The sequence below is a fragment of the Malaya genurostris genome, chromosome 1 (genome assembly GCF_030247185.1).
Source record: "Malaya genurostris strain Urasoe2022 chromosome 1, Malgen_1.1, whole genome shotgun sequence".
Taxonomy (NCBI): domain Eukaryota; kingdom Metazoa; phylum Arthropoda; class Insecta; order Diptera; family Culicidae; genus Malaya; species Malaya genurostris.
In genome coordinates, this window is record NC_080570.1 from 141,393,478 (window position 1) to 141,409,354 (window position 15,877).

The 15,877-nt window shown below is 35.5% G+C and overlaps 2 protein-coding genes across 6 annotated transcripts in view; one reads left to right on the plus strand and one right to left on the minus strand.

The window, feature by feature from the left end:
- Positions 1-15,877, plus strand: part of LOC131425966 (cadherin-86C) — a 517,779-nt gene that overhangs the window by 147,148 nt on the left and 354,754 nt on the right. The window lies entirely within an intron of this gene.
- On the minus strand, positions 4,477-10,830 carry LOC131425968 (uncharacterized). Its single transcript, XM_058588307.1, has 2 exons — positions 10,462-10,830; positions 4,477-10,335 (listed from the first exon to the last, which is right to left on the minus strand). The coding sequence occupies exon 2, from the start codon at positions 10,314-10,316 to the stop codon at positions 6,114-6,116; it is 4,203 nt and encodes a 1,400-aa protein (XP_058444290.1). The 5' UTR covers positions 10,317-10,335; positions 10,462-10,830; the 3' UTR covers positions 4,477-6,113.

Here is a 15,877-nt window from a genome sequence, read left to right on the forward strand (position 1 = left end):
ATCAGAGAAAATTTTCTAATTAGAATCTATCACACTGTAAACCTTCACTAAACTAATTATGTTCACTTCCGATTTGTATATTTCAACAGATAAGTTATTCTAAAAGTTCTTTAAATGACAAATTAGAGCCCTTCGAAGGTCTGATTTTGTGGATGTTCCCAATCTTTGTTCCCTTTTCGTTGTATTTTTCTCCAATGCAAACGACCAGTAGCTGGGTGACACAATCGCTCTTGTTTGAAGTGAAACTTACACTGGAAACGATGTACAAAAAAACCGCCACGCAGCTGAACTGAATACTTGATGTGTTGCGGTTTGTACGCAAAGCTAGTTTCAACTAAAACAAGAGCAATTGCATCATGCAACAGAGCTGCTGGACGTTTGCATTTGAGAGAAAGAAAACGAAAAGTGGACAACATTATATAAAATCAGCCGTTCTAATGGCTCTAAATGTTATCTAAAGAACTATTAAGATTACTTCTTTGCAAATCGAAGGTAAAAATCATCAGTTTAGTGAAAATCCAAAATAATTTGATTTCCTTCGTGCATTTTTTGCTATGCGAAAATCGTTCGAGGAAAAATAGCGAGCTGTGCTAAATATCGTAGAGAATTTCACAGTTTGGTCCTTCTAAAAGGCAGAAATGAATCCTGTACAGCATCTTGATAATTTCTTTCGATGAAATATGCAAATTCAAAATGAGATGATCCACTTCAAAAATCGTTTGAAATTCTAGTAGTGAAAAGGGGGAAAGTTACACAATTTACACAATTCGAAAGGAATCGTGTCAGTCTTATTCGTATTCACGACATCCAGTTATGTCTCTGACATTACACACCCGTACTTTTTTTACGACGAGATCAATTTATGGGAAATATTAAAATGGTTTAGACTTTTTTCAAACATTCTACAAATAAAGAGTTTCGCGCTAACTCGAACAAATTTTAACAGCACCCTATCCTATTTTAATGACACTTTCTGAACCGGTAGGCTTTGTTTTAAATAGCAAAATCAGTTATATCTTCCAAATAAGCTATCCACAAATTTTTCTTTCAAATTATGATAAAAAACGATATTTTATTCAACCTAAAAATTGATCCGTTATTGTACGAGGTTAAACTTGAGCATAAAGAAAACCGGATGAAATTTAAGTTATTCCTTCAACAATTTTCAAACTTTTGATCGAACGCTCTTCATCAAGTTCCGGGCAAGTGTTGCATCGCATTTTTTGGACGCTTGCGCCCAAATTTTGTTGAACTCCTGCATGTTCCCAGCTGCCTTACCAGTCTTCTTGAAGACCCTCTACACGATTGCCCGATTGTAACGTTCGATGGGTCGAAGCTGAGGGCAATTTGGTGGATTGAAATTTTTTTCAACGAAATTTATACCCTTTTCCGCAAGCCGATTGAGAGTGGTTTTGGCATAGTGAGCCGACGCTAAATCCTGCCAAAACAGTGGAGATGTACTATGCTTCTTATATAAAGGCATCAATCTCTCCTGGAGACACTCAGATCGATAGATTTCTTCACTTATAGTTCCGGTAGTGTAAAAAAGGCGAGTGGGTAATGTCAGAGACATAACTGGATGTCGTGAATACGAAAACAACTGACATGTTCCTTAACACTTCCGAATATCAATTAGTTGATCAATTGTATGATTTTTGCAACCATTCCCCTTTTCCACATTTTTCGTAAAAACAAAGAAGGCTTCACTTGATCTCTATGTGAATTTCACACAGCCAAAAGTGCAAAAATCTAACCAAACTGTTCTAGATTTGCACTAAACTGAGGATATTTCCTTTCGATTTGCGAACAACAAATCCTAATAATTCTTCAGAAAACTTTTAAAGCCATTAGAACGGCTGATTTTGTATAATGCTCTCCACCGTTGCTTATTCACCAATGCAAATGACTGGCAGCTGTGACGTAATCGCTCTTGTCGGAGGCGAAACTAGCTTTGCAAACGACACAAAACAGAGAATCCAAACTGATCCAATTTTTGTTGAGAGGCTTGTTTTTACCTGATTTCGTTTGTAGCTTTTTCACTAATGGGCGGTCCTAACGGCTATAAAAATAGCAGCAAATAGAATTTTAATTTCGATATTTCATTCCGGATTTGCATTTCATTGTAAGAAACTATCCGGATGCTGTACGGGATTCATTCCTGCCTTTCAGAAGGACCAAATTGTGGCACTCACTACGATATTCACCACTTTTCGGAACATTTTTTTCGAACGATTTGTTGTACAGCAGCAGATATTTCGTTCTCTTCCTCAGATCGCGTTCTGATTGGCTGGTGTTAACATGGGTCAAATGAGACAGGTTTTTCAATAGTGTACTACTGAAATACTTTAATGCTTTTTCTTTACATGCTTAAGTTGAAAAATTTCGATTCTATTGGTAGTTAGATTATATAAATCTTTTCACAGATCACTGAGCTATGAGCTTTGAAAATACGAGAAAGGTAGACGCGCCTTATGAAACGGCTTTGATACTCGTTTATACCAAACATTTCAGAAAAGATTAATTTTGAATTATTTGAGACTATGTCACACAACTGAATATTTTATCATGAAATTGTGATCATATTTCCGATGGCTTATAGCAAAAATTATGTTGATTCGTTAGATACAACAAGAGATATTAATGATTAAAAACTTATCACTCTCTCAGAGGGTTCATTTTGAAAAGGCACCCCATAGTAAAGTAAGTCGTATTCACGACAAAAAATGGTTGACTTTAAACCACACGAACATATTGCTTGTCATACCAGCCATACCTTTCGACCGAATTTCCCCACTTGAATCGACCTGCCCGCATCGCTCATATCCTCCCCAATAATGACAGTTAAGCATTGTGGACTTGAAAGGATTTTTGAGTCCTCCTTTACATCGTCCCATCGTCCATCAAAACGCATGCATCCGGACACTGCAAAAGACGCGAATACAATTTCCGGGTTCTGCGGGTGCTTCTTGTAGGTCTTCAAGTGATTTCGCTTCTTGATATGCTGGATCATTCCGACACTCGCTCCTGCTTTTTTGGCCAAATCACGTATTGACATTGTTTTGTTCTTCATGATTAGAGATACCACTTTCTGGACTAGTTTCGGGTTGGAAGAAACGGGATTTCTTCCGTCTTCCTGGTAGCTTATCCAAACAAAGTGTTCCCCAAAGTTATTAATGAAGGTTTTAACACTGGCATGATGACTTCCAAACCACTTTGTCTATTTTCGCATAGTAATACCCTTCTCACTTAGCCATGTGTCCAGAACCTTAATTTTCACTTCCTTTTCTATACGCGACTTTTTGAAAACGCAGAATTTCAACCGCACAAACAAGTAAACATACGAAAGCTAACAGCAAAACACACAGCATGCTGTGATCTGAATATAAAAAAAAAACATCACAAATACAGATAGCTTATTTTCGATACACTTCTTAAAACACTGAAAAAATTCTTACAACAAAATGACGCTAGAAAATGATATTGTGGTTGTAGGATGGTAGATTCAATCAGTCATTGCCGCGCTCACAACAATATTCAACGACGAAATTTCATAGTTTTTTTTAATTTTTTTATCCACAACAATTGAATTGTAATTCCATATATTTATCTGGTTTGAAAATGTTGACTTCATAATTTGACATGGAATTTCAACACTCAAAATGCAACGCCAAGTCGGGTCATACAACACGCAGTTTGACAGTAAAGTTTCATGATGCCATTATTTCCTTGAATATTAGTTCAAATTGGTTTCAAATTATAATATAAATGGATTTCACAACAGATTTCCATATTAATTTGTGATTTGTCCGTTGATTGATAGACTTTTATCTCGTCACTGGAATCAAATACTAAAACATAGCTTAGACAGAAAAGTTTAATTTTTTCTTTCTTACTTTTTGTGAGATCTGTATAAATCTGTATTAAATTGAGGAAATCTGTATAAAATCTGTATGAGCATGTAAAGATCTGTATAATACAGATAAATGTGTATAAATGGCATATCTGTTGGAGACCCTGTTATATTCGGAGACGCACGAAGAGGAAGCCGACAAGAAACCAAACGAACCGTCAAACGTTGAACCAACCGAGCAAAGTAAATAAATAAACATGGGTTTTTGATGAACATTTCAATAGGAGTATTGTTACTTGAGTTAAAAAATAATTAACCAAGGAATTTTATTAATAAAATGTGAAGGGTCTAAGACTTTTGAAAAATGATTAATTTTTTCTTTATATTTTCTTATAGTAAAACATTTCAAAAATATTCTGTGATATTTTCAAACCTATTGAAACGAAACTTGGGATCTGAAAAAAAAAACATCGGCTACAACTATTCTGCTTTGATTTGTTCACTTCTGATTATAGTCTCCGCTGAGATACAGTGGACACCGCCAACCATGATTTCCGAAGGGTGACCTCAAAAATACTCCTTCACCGACTTATTTCTCAATATTTTTCCACGAAAAAATTACGAAATGTTTTGCGCATAATGTTTTTTATTATTCAAAACATTTGAATTTATTTTTTGGAACTCCGTTACCGGTTAGTTGCTTATGAAAGTAATCTGTTGTTCCAACATTAACAACAAACTTGTCAATAAATTTCATCCCTAATTAAGCCTTCAAGTATGTAATTAAGATCTTTCCCCAGAATTATATTTTCTTTTTTTAAATTTCCTACGCCTAAATGTTGGCTATAAATACATTCAGTTTGTGATTCTATTTTATGATCAGCACGACTAAATCGTACTAATAAAAATTGGGTACAAATAGACATGCAAAAAAAAACAAATAAACTAATATTCTTGTGGTATTGTTTAGGTATCTTAAATAGCTTAACCTTTTTTGAATCCGGTATGAAAAAAGCAAAGTTTTGGCATTACATTCCTTTTGTGGAATTTGGCATTTCTGTTTCAACAGACTTCGCAGCCGATTCTTAGTGTACAGAATCATTGCATGGCTAGTACTATGCATCCTACTGACACTAAGAATCCTTTCAGATCGGGGCTCGAACATACGACAACTGGCGTCATATGCATTGAACCGCCAACGCGCCCATTGAATCTGGTATGAATGGTGTGAGTTTTTGGTATTCAGTTTTGATATTTTAGCTCTTAGTTCAACCTCACCAATACCAAATAAAACCTATTTTGCTATTCTTAAAAAAATTATATAATATGGCTCTTCTGATCGGGATGTGAACAAGGCAAAAGTGTAAAGAATGAATTTGAATTGACTGGAAACCGTCTTCGAAGTAATACAATTTTGACGCTGTTTGGTTTTTTGCAGTGGCGTCTCGTGACAAAATTTACTGGTCGTGCACTGCTCGTGTGATATGGATATCAGATGTAACAGCTCGTTGTAAGCGAAAACTAAATATTGAGGATTGGATATTCGTTTATGTTTTTCAATGCAGGGAAATAACGACATACTTTTGGAAGGGATTGTTTTTAATTAAATTTATTTCATTTCATCGATACAATGGAAGAATTCGGCACACTGCACGTCCAGCAAATTGGTCAATAACTTTATAAATAAAACCGCTTCGACGTTGCAACTAAGACAGCAATTTGCTTTCAACTGCCAGGAGCATAAGTCACTGAAACCTCTCCTAACGGTGCCAAAACGTGACTGTGAGAACAACAAATCTCAGAGCTGAGCTGAGTAATTTCCTCTCTTCTTGAATCTTTGCAGTCACATATTGTGCTGTGAACAAAATTGCTTATTTCATATTCGGCACCATCCGACCTACTTTCATCGATAAATAGAACTTCTAAAAAAAAAAAAATGAATGCAACTGGTTCCTTCAATTTGATCGTTTGTGCAGTTTACGAGGTGTACAGGAGGACGAGACGCTACTGGATTTTTGCAATATGAAGTTTTCTGGGCTTATTTGGAACGTAAGGAATTACCAAGAAAAACGCTTTTTTACATTCCTGATTTAAATTGCTTCTGAACACAGGAATATTTTCTACTTTATTTTCAATATTTTTTCAGTACTAGATGGATGACGTCGGTTTTTTTCATGCATTGATTCTAAGGTGATGTGGTTTTCTTTGCTCGGAACGTATTCGCTTTATGAATATTTTTTTTAATGTAAGAAAATCCGTTTATTTAAAACTTGAACGTATTCACAAATGTTCGCAAAATCTCTGTTTGTTCAGTTAGTTTAGAGTGAGCACTTGGCAAGGATTTCAAGTAGTCCTGAATCATTCTCTCTCTTTCTTTATTCATTTCATCGTACGAATTAGTGTCACTAAAAATAACTATTTCGTAGCTTCCTTGGTTCCCGTGCCTGGCAGTCAGTCCCTTGATCTGATTCTCCTCAGTGGTATCGAAGGAGTAAAATGCTAGAATCACGTGCACTCCCCCGTTTCTTTCTACGGTCTCACTGGATTTGTAGTCAAGTCCTGGAGCCATTTTGCACTCTACTAAGGTGACGGTTCCTGCACCACCGATTTCATCAATAATCCGTTGCTTCTCTTTATTGGGTGTATCTTCGTACAGAAAGTTAAGCCGAGCGAAATACTTCCCGTAGTTGTTTTCGAATCTTTTCATTTTATCTTTCCTATAGAAAACTATTATAACCGAACGATGGGAAACGATAACCTTGCGAGCGCTGTTAAAAATTTTGTCCAACCAAGAACTTTCATTGGTCGTCGAATAATAGTTTGCCTTCTTGTCGAATTGAAGTTTCGAGCAACCGAAAATCGAGGGCATTTTAGTCCATTTCCTGATGTCGCAAAAGCTTTCGAGGTAAACCATTTCATCTTTGTGAAACTTTTCTCCAAATACCCCAAATACGAGAGGGAAGTCGCTGAGTGCTGTGATGAAATTCAAACCAGGTAATTCCATCATCAAAAATCCATAATTCATTTTATCTCCGGTTTTCGGTGAAGTTTGCGATTTCTCATTAGCTAAATAGTGGAATGTCTTATAATAACTATACAGATGGTACCATCTGTTCCCTCTGTTAACTGCATGAGCTGCGCTAATCATGTCAGCTAAATGTGAATCGAACAACTCTCGATTTGTGAAGGATATTTCTTCATTGTCTTTCGAGATCCATTTACATTCACCTGGCAGTGACAAAAAAGTCTTCCATCTATTTTTTTCTGGGAACTCAGACGATTCAATATATTCATATATACAATACTTGATGACGTTTTCCTCAGTTGATTTGATTGTTAATGTCCATATTTTAGCTTGAATTTTATCGAGTCCTGGTAATATGATAAGCAAATATTGGTAGTAGGCAAAATATCTCCGAAACACATTTATATCATCAATCAAAAGCACGGAATTATCTAAGGATCCTGTCATCGCTCTCTCAGGTGAATTCTCCACGGATCCCGATGAAAGGACACGCGTGCCATTCAATAGCACACTACCAGATCTATTTAAATCCTCAAGAGTGCTGTAGCTAATACTTTTTTCGACATCCAAAATTGCAAAAACTCGATTCAGATCAGCTCGACTTTTTTCTTTTTGATATCCGTTCCAGCAAAGCACACGCACTGAGTGCCCCATCAAAGCCAACAAAATGGCGATCAATCGAATAATCAACGTTTTGCCTTCTCCCGGAGGAATCTCCGAAAAATGTTTAGAAACTAGGCGTGGACGACCCACGCCTAACATCCTCAGAATGCACAAAATCTGGGAACCGTACAGTCCGTGATCTTCTGCCAGATTAGGAAATTCTACCGTTTTAGGTATTGAAGTAAACCACAAAGCTGCGATTCCAGCAAGGATTTTCGGAAGCTCGACCTGCTTGAATTGAGTATCCCAAGAATTTAAATGACGAATATTTGTTGCTTTCAATTTCTCTGCAATTTTAGCGACTCTGCTCTCTTCTTTCAAAGATACGTATTGATGAAACTGTACCGAATATTGAAGGAATGCTTTGCGAATCGCTTTTTTATCATTGAAGCTATTAAACTTATCAAATTCGACAAACGCCAAATATAAATCGGCTTCGATTACGAAATCGCTTGCAGATTTACTTTCATTGACAATTTCAACTATTGGTTCAATATAAGTAGAGAAAAAGCTATCAGGGGAATCGTTTTCAAGCTGTTTTCGGATATTCTTCGAACTCAGCATACATTTTTGAAACATTAATATCAAAGTTGTTGTGGTTGTCAACTGATCGGATTCAGACAGTTCGAGTCCAGATGACCACTGCTTTCGATTCAGCTGTTGCATGATTAGAGATAAGTACACTTTCGTAATGGGAATCTCTTGGTGTTTTGGAATCTCTGTATCGTTATACACTAATTTTAGCATTTGACTGAATTTCAATGAATCTGTCACACGGAATGAGCCTGGAAATTTATCATTGGTCATTGTCTCGATCAATTTTAATAGAACAATTCCCTGCATCTCAACTCCAGGAATTGATCTGATAATCCAATCAAATGACACAGCATCAAGTTGAAGCAGCAAAACGTTATATGCTTGATAAAATCTCAGAAACTGTTCCACTTCCACATTTTTTTCTGAAGCCAACAGAACGACATCGAGCAATTCTTCCGATATTTCTTTCATTGCTGGAAGATTAATTTTAGCAGGAATTTTTGCAATTATATCCCTCTTGTAATTCCAAAATGCTATGAAAATTCGGACCATTTCGCTGAATTGATTCGTTGTCGAAGAGTCAAACGAAATTTCTGACATGAGTAAATGAAGTTGCTTTTGCAGTAATTTCCCGTCGACCACCGAGTTGCTTTCTTCGTCCTTCTCCACCGATTCAACGGTACAAGCAATGAAGTCTACCAAAGCATGGCTCACGACTCGAACGAATTCCAACTGATCTCGGTTTGCTTCTTGAATTAAAGCAAAATATTTCCCAAGAACATTTTCATAAACTGTCAGTTGGTTTCTGTGCAAAATCGACGAAAGTGCGTCATCGAATAGACAATACCAAATGAAGGATTCCTGCATGGTTTGACTGGGATCAATCACTAGATCATCGCTTCCGGAACATCCGAAAAGTCTCGGTTCGTATTCGAATAATTCACAGTCGACGTTTGAACCAGGTTCAAAATACTTTAGTAGATTGAAAATGAAAAAATATTGGCGTTCCAAACACTTTCTTGAGTTACCTTCAATTGTCCACGTGATCTCGTTGGTCGGTTGCCAACCAGTTTGGGTGTCAATTTGAATAAGATCTGAATGTTTGGTGTCAGAGACTTCTACAATTTTTTCTATTAGGTCCTTGAGACTTTTGCACAGAAGAATAACGAATGGATTGTTTAACGGATTCGTTTGACTAAATTTGTTGAAATCAAAACCATTCACTAGGGCAGTGAAGCGACTTGCCAAGTTTTCCAAAGGTTTCTGGAAATTGACACCTTGCAAAACGTTTCCCACATCGGAAAGTACACTAACATCATTGGCACTGATTAAAAAGATTCTTTCAGGGGAAATGTTTTCCAAATGAACCGATAAATATTTTGGAGAATGTTTCAGTAAACACTTTCTATGGACATCACTTGCTGTTGACAGAATTTGCTTCAGAGCTTCGAGCAACTTCGACAAATCCTCTTCCGGTGGAGTCGGAATGCATGGAAAAAGTTCACATCTTCTTTTTAAAGCACATTCTACGTCATAAAGTTTGGTTGCTGCGTTGGTGAGGTGCACGGAAAACGAACCACTTTTCATAATTATTTCACACAAACACTGAAATCCTGACAGCTGGCAACCCTCGTCATGTGCTAGAATTCTCTTCAATAAAATACAATCCATTGCGAAGTGACGATCGATTACCACTTTCGATCCCTCATCTTTGAGAGTATTCATGAGTTCAGTCCGAAGTTGATTTCGTTTCGAAAGAAGTTCGTCGAAATACACTTCCTCAATCCGAATCTGCTGCAGAAGAACTTGCTTCGCCTGTTCAAAATCTCGCGTTTCATCCAACAGCTCCGGTTTCTCGATCGTCACTCTTGCCAGCAGATCATCATCGACCAACATCAGACGGCCTTCACTGTGCAGTTTTATTTCCCAGGTTTCCACTGTAAAACGGGCGGAAAAGCTAAGTTCACTGATTTTCCCGCCGGTTGGCTTTTTCTTCTTGATGAATTCGTTGCCAACCGAGGATCGAAATTTTCGCACTTGTTTCAAGGTTAAATTGGAAGATCGACAGACACATGTTTCACTTTTATTCCCGTCATCGGTTAGACTCACACTATGAAGACTCTTCGCAGTTGTTTCAATCCGCATCGAAATTTGATTCACTTCCATTTCTCGTAGTTTATGCGGTTCGGGAACGCATTCCGCTCTGGTTTCATTCGCTTCATTGTTCCGCACCGGCTCCATTACCAGAAAGTTTTCGGCTCTGAAATTTAATTGGAAATTTTGTTCTAAATGTTAAGACTTTGTAGATTGATGTTTGATTATTTAGCATTGATCGAAACCAATTCACAAATTCTATCCTAAATCCTCGAATTCGAGTGAAACTTACCTTTCTGAAATAAATCCTGATTCGAACACAGTTTGCAAGCAGCCAAAAATTGATTCTCTCGATAACTCGTCAACTGATTGTTTTCAACTTCAGCGCAGCTCCAACGGCTAATGAGATTGCAGTTCGCTACCGTCAGCATAAATATCCGATTTCTTTGCTTTAATCGTTTACCCACAGAAGAATGATGCCTGGACGAAGAGGCAAACAACGAAGGCGCGAATGTTTACCTATATTTTCAAAAGGATTGTCACTATGGAAACTAAATTTTGTTATCTAAGATGTGCCCCGATGGGAGTATACGTAATATCGATCGATTAATCGAGTAATAATTTGGTCTTTTAAGATGACCGTGGACAGAAGCCAAGGAAAATAAATGTAAAAGTATTGGTGAAACAATACTTTTTCATGTAGTAATAGTATTTGTGAGTAGAGAGGAATGAAATAATAATATTTGTGTGCTGAAAGGAATATAGGTGCAAGAACAAAATGTAAACATTGAAACTATTCAAATCACCTAGCAGAACAGAGTGGACTTATCTCATCTGCATGCTCATTCTGCAGTTAACAAATTGCAATCATGCGACCAAAATAATTGTGCCAAAGAAGATAGTTTACTGTTTGCCCTCGTTTGGTTCTTGGCATTTTTCTTACATTACAAAGTAAAAAGAAAGCTGTTACATTGATGGATTAAGTATAGTAACACGAAATCAGAAAAAATTCTGTTGCAATGGCTTTTTATATTAATTTTAATTTTTCAATATGAAGCTCCCATATTCAAAACATACAAACAAATTCTACATTTTCCGTTTTGTCGACAACATCATCGTTTTCGGATAGGAAAGCAACCTCACCCAGTGAACAGTCAAGTGGCACTTGACGAGAGGGCTTGATGACAAATCGGCTATTTGCTCTTAAAAGATTTATCATGCAAATTTGAAAATATAATTTCATATGTTGACGAAAATAGTTTAGAACTTTACCTATTGATACCAAATTATTGGATCCAGTACAGTTTCTAAATTCTGTGATATTGTTTTGAACCGGTACATCTGGCAGTTCTTCCACTGTTTGAACTGATGAGTCCCGCACATACTCGCTACCCAAAACACACTCTATCAACATATTTTATCTATTTTTCTATTGATTTTCACGAATGAGCGCTGCTATCTTCTTCTTATATGGACGAGGCATTTCGAAAAAATTGCAATACTTGAACTGTTTGTTTATTTTTTGCATTCCATAGCGACGGTAAATAAGACAACAGGGTTGCGGATAACTTGGAGGGGAAGCAATGTTTGAAATGGCAATAAGGGAAATATTAGACTTTAAAAAAAATATATTGAAATTTCAGATGGTGACGTACGAAAGTAGTATTGATCCGTAATTTTAACTATATCAATGTGCGACTAATTGAAAATAATACCATTTTTAGTGCATTGCAAGGTGTTTTTCTCTAATTATGTATAGCATCACTACCAATATAAAAGGGTGGTACTACCAATACTGAAGCAGGTCGGCAAATTTTTTATCGTGGATTTTTGGAAACCAGAACTGTGAGTTCTTCAAAGGTTTTATAATAAAATGTTTAGAGCAGAGGATAAGTTTACCGGTGAAGAACAACTCAAAGTGTTTTTGATAAAGCTTACTTATGTCACAGAGCTATAAACAGCAGTTGAAATCTTGAGGTGAGTGAAAAATAATAACATTCTAAGAAGAAACCTTCTAATGAAGGTTCGAAAAAGTTTTGCACAAATCATTTTTCAGAATTGATAGTATATCGTAAACATATATCAATACGATGAGTGATTATGTCACCAAATTGCGGTAGCAATTCTACGCAACATATCTACCCCTACGCGTAAAAAAAATATGTTTCATGGTTTGTTTACATCAAGAGCATGGCAAAATAGCGGAAGGTGGAGTGGGAGAGTAGGTGGTTTCTTGGTTGCCATTTGTGGCTCGCTTCCATGGTCACCTTAATGCATGAGTTTTTTTTTATTTAAATTGTTAAAAAAACGTTAAGGTGTCGCAAAAATGGTGCCCAAAATTTTAACCACTGGAGCTGAACGAATCGTCGCACAGTGAATCGAATCAATAAAAACGTGGACATAAATCAGTAGCTGCCAAACCGTTCTTTTAATGCATATAGTTGCTTTGAAGAAATTATTTACAAATATATACCGCGTAATTTGATCCTATCATTAATTGTTCATGGCCTACTTTGACAAAAAAATGTAACCATAACTTATTTTTCTGAAGAGATAGAAATATTTTTTCTTCTACAAAGTTTTAGAACTATTAAAAATAATTTACTTTGTCAAATGTACCAAAAGTCTAGGTCGCACCGTTTCGGATACACAAAGCGTTTTTATGGCAACCTACTTAAAATCAGTTTTTTATTCATAAATTGTTTCGAATTACTTTGTTATGCATACTTTGTTTGGAATAATTGTAGAATTTATAAAATCGCATATTTTTGTTGAAGGTAGTGCATAGGTTTGTTCTTTCCTGGCAAAGTTATGCAACATTTTACCTTTTTTTTTACCTAGGATAAAACCTTGCACCGAAGCGAAATATGCAACTTTATGCAGCTGATTTTTACAAAATTTGTAGGAAAAGATGTGCCCAATATCATAAAAGAAAATCTAAGTGGAACTCGGTGGAACTTTTTTTTAGGTCTTTTCAAAGTTAGTTTTAATTACTGAATTATGGCAACCCGGTTAAAACTAGTTTTCTAGTCATAACTTGTTTCGAGTTAATTTTTTATGCACGGAACGACCGAAATCAGCATTTTCGCGAAAAATTTAGTTGATTTGCTGATTTCAGTTAGTTATTTTTTGAGACAACTAAAAAAATCTTACTTTTGCTGATTTAGATTTTTTATTCTCATTCTCTTAATAATAATAAAATATTTGTTGAAATGACTATTTTTTTTAGTTGAATTCACAAATTAAACGTACTGTCATTTCTTAGCTAAGGCACACTTCATATCCAGTCAACTAATTTTTTAGTTGAATTAAAGAAATATAATGTTGTTTTCAACCAATATGAATGGTTGAATTGGCTTCTGCAATCTGCAGCTATATGGCGCCCTGTCACCGAAACGGTAACACCTTAATGACTACTAGCCACTAGATGGCACACTACTGCCGAAAAAAATTCAGACGCGGTTGTCTTTTCTATATTGGCAGGTATAAATACGATGTTGTGTTGGAGAAAAAGACATAAGCGAAACATAGACTTCTTTTGAAAATTTTACTTCTAAATCGTTGTTTTCTTCATTCGACTTCGCGAAATCGACTCTCTCACTGAAAACTTTGAGCACTCGGAAAACAAAAACCGAATACAAGTAGTACACCGGAAGGCGTAGCCCGGAATGAGAAGATACAAAAAACATCATTTGACGTGTACAATTAGAGTGCAACATTCGAAACTCACTTCACTGTTTCGCGTAAAAACATTATTATCGCTTCAACTGCGCACAAATTCTGAATAAATACACTTTCCACTAACAGTTTACGTCATTTTTATATATCGTAACACATGCGAAAAACATCTAAACAATTTGCGAGCAGTTTCAACAAGACTGTCCCTTTTAGCTTTTGAATGGATTGTTTTGCTTTGACACTGCTGTCCTTCAGTAATGACGGTGATAGATAAATAGAATCAAAGTTTCTGATTTTAATAACGAAATTAGTTGTCAATGAGAATTTCGTGTTGGATTGAAATATTGCTGGTTTGTGTCCAGAATATTCGCCAACTAAACACATTCTCTAAAAATAAGAGTTTTTTTCAGCACAGTAAATTCTAAATTTTAACTAATTTTATAGTTATTTTGGAAATTTTGTTGTTGAAATCAACTAATTCAAAAACAGTAATACGAATTAGGCGCAGAGCTAATTTCGGGCGTTCCGTGTGCATACTTCGTTTGGAATAATTGTAGAAAATATAAAATTTCATAATTTTGTAGAAGCTAATGCATAAGTTTATTGCTTTCTGGAAAATTTATGCATAATTTTACCTCTTTTTACCTAGGAAACCTTGTGCCGAAGCGAAATATGCAACTTAATGCAGCAAACTTTAATAATACTTATAGAAGAACATGTACCTTATCCAATTTATTTTCCAATGAGAATATCTTGAGTACTATTCGTGTGACTCATTTTCACTATGGCCATGCTGAAATCATGAATGGTTAAGAAACAGAGGGTGCGTCTGCTATTCCTGTAACTCACTTCTGCAGTGAGCGTCGCCCGATCAACATTTCGTCTTAAAAATCGTGTTGCTTCGTGATAACTCAATTTATTTACACGTTTAAACATGAAATCACTTCGTAAAGGTTTGTACTTTAACAATACTTTATCATATTTTGTCTAGAAAACATTTTTCCATTTTTTAAATATGTGTTGAAGTTTTGATAATTTTTCGGATTTTCAATAATTAAAACTAAATTTGAAAAGGCCTAAAATTGCATCGAGTTCCACTTAGATTTATTCTAATATTGTCATTTGTAAAAAGTAACAAAATAAAAATCGCAACAATTTGCTTAAGTTGCGCGTGCAAGCATGAACTTGTTTATGCGTGTTTACGCGCGTCCAGACTGGTAGTCAGAAATAGGATTCATATATTTGAATACGTGCATAGCATGTATAGTAATAATCCATGGGGTATTTCACACAAAGCCTTTTTTCAACAGCCTGTTAAATATAACAAAGATACAAAAATTCGCCCAAGGCATGAATGTACGGTTTTTTCTTAGGTTTCAAATAAGCGATTCCATAAAACAACCTTTATAGTTTATTGAATGAAAAAAGTTAAAAATTAATAAACAAATAAAAAAATTCAAACTTGGGCACGAGGAAAAACAGCCGTGAAAAAACGATGACAGATGTTTTTTGTAGACTCCTAGTAGCGTCTGACCCACTGATTTCGAATATTTATTACAAACCTATCAAAACTGAAAAGAAATTGTCACTGGAAGCAATTGATATGCTAGAACTTACAACAGAACAAGAAATTAGCGATACGGAAAACTCGGACGATAGCGTGACTGATACTGATTGATCGAATGCAATGCAACTAAGTGACATATTGTAATGATTTATTAGGTAACATTAACTACCTAGTTGATTGATTAGGTTGTGAAAAGTATTGGGAAAAGTTACTCATTTAAATGCTAACTTTGTAGTAGATACTTAGTTAATAGAGATAAATTCTATGTAGGTAAATCCAAAAAAAACTGTTTTTAAAATAAAGCGAATATCTAAAAAAATATTTTTTTATATTATTCATATCTTAAGAAAAAATACTTGAAATGTTTTTTTCTTTGAAATGAGATAGAAAAAAAAATTTTTTCTTCAAAAACAAAATTATTTTTTTTCGAAATCGGTACTACCCCCTTAACAAAAATTAAGGT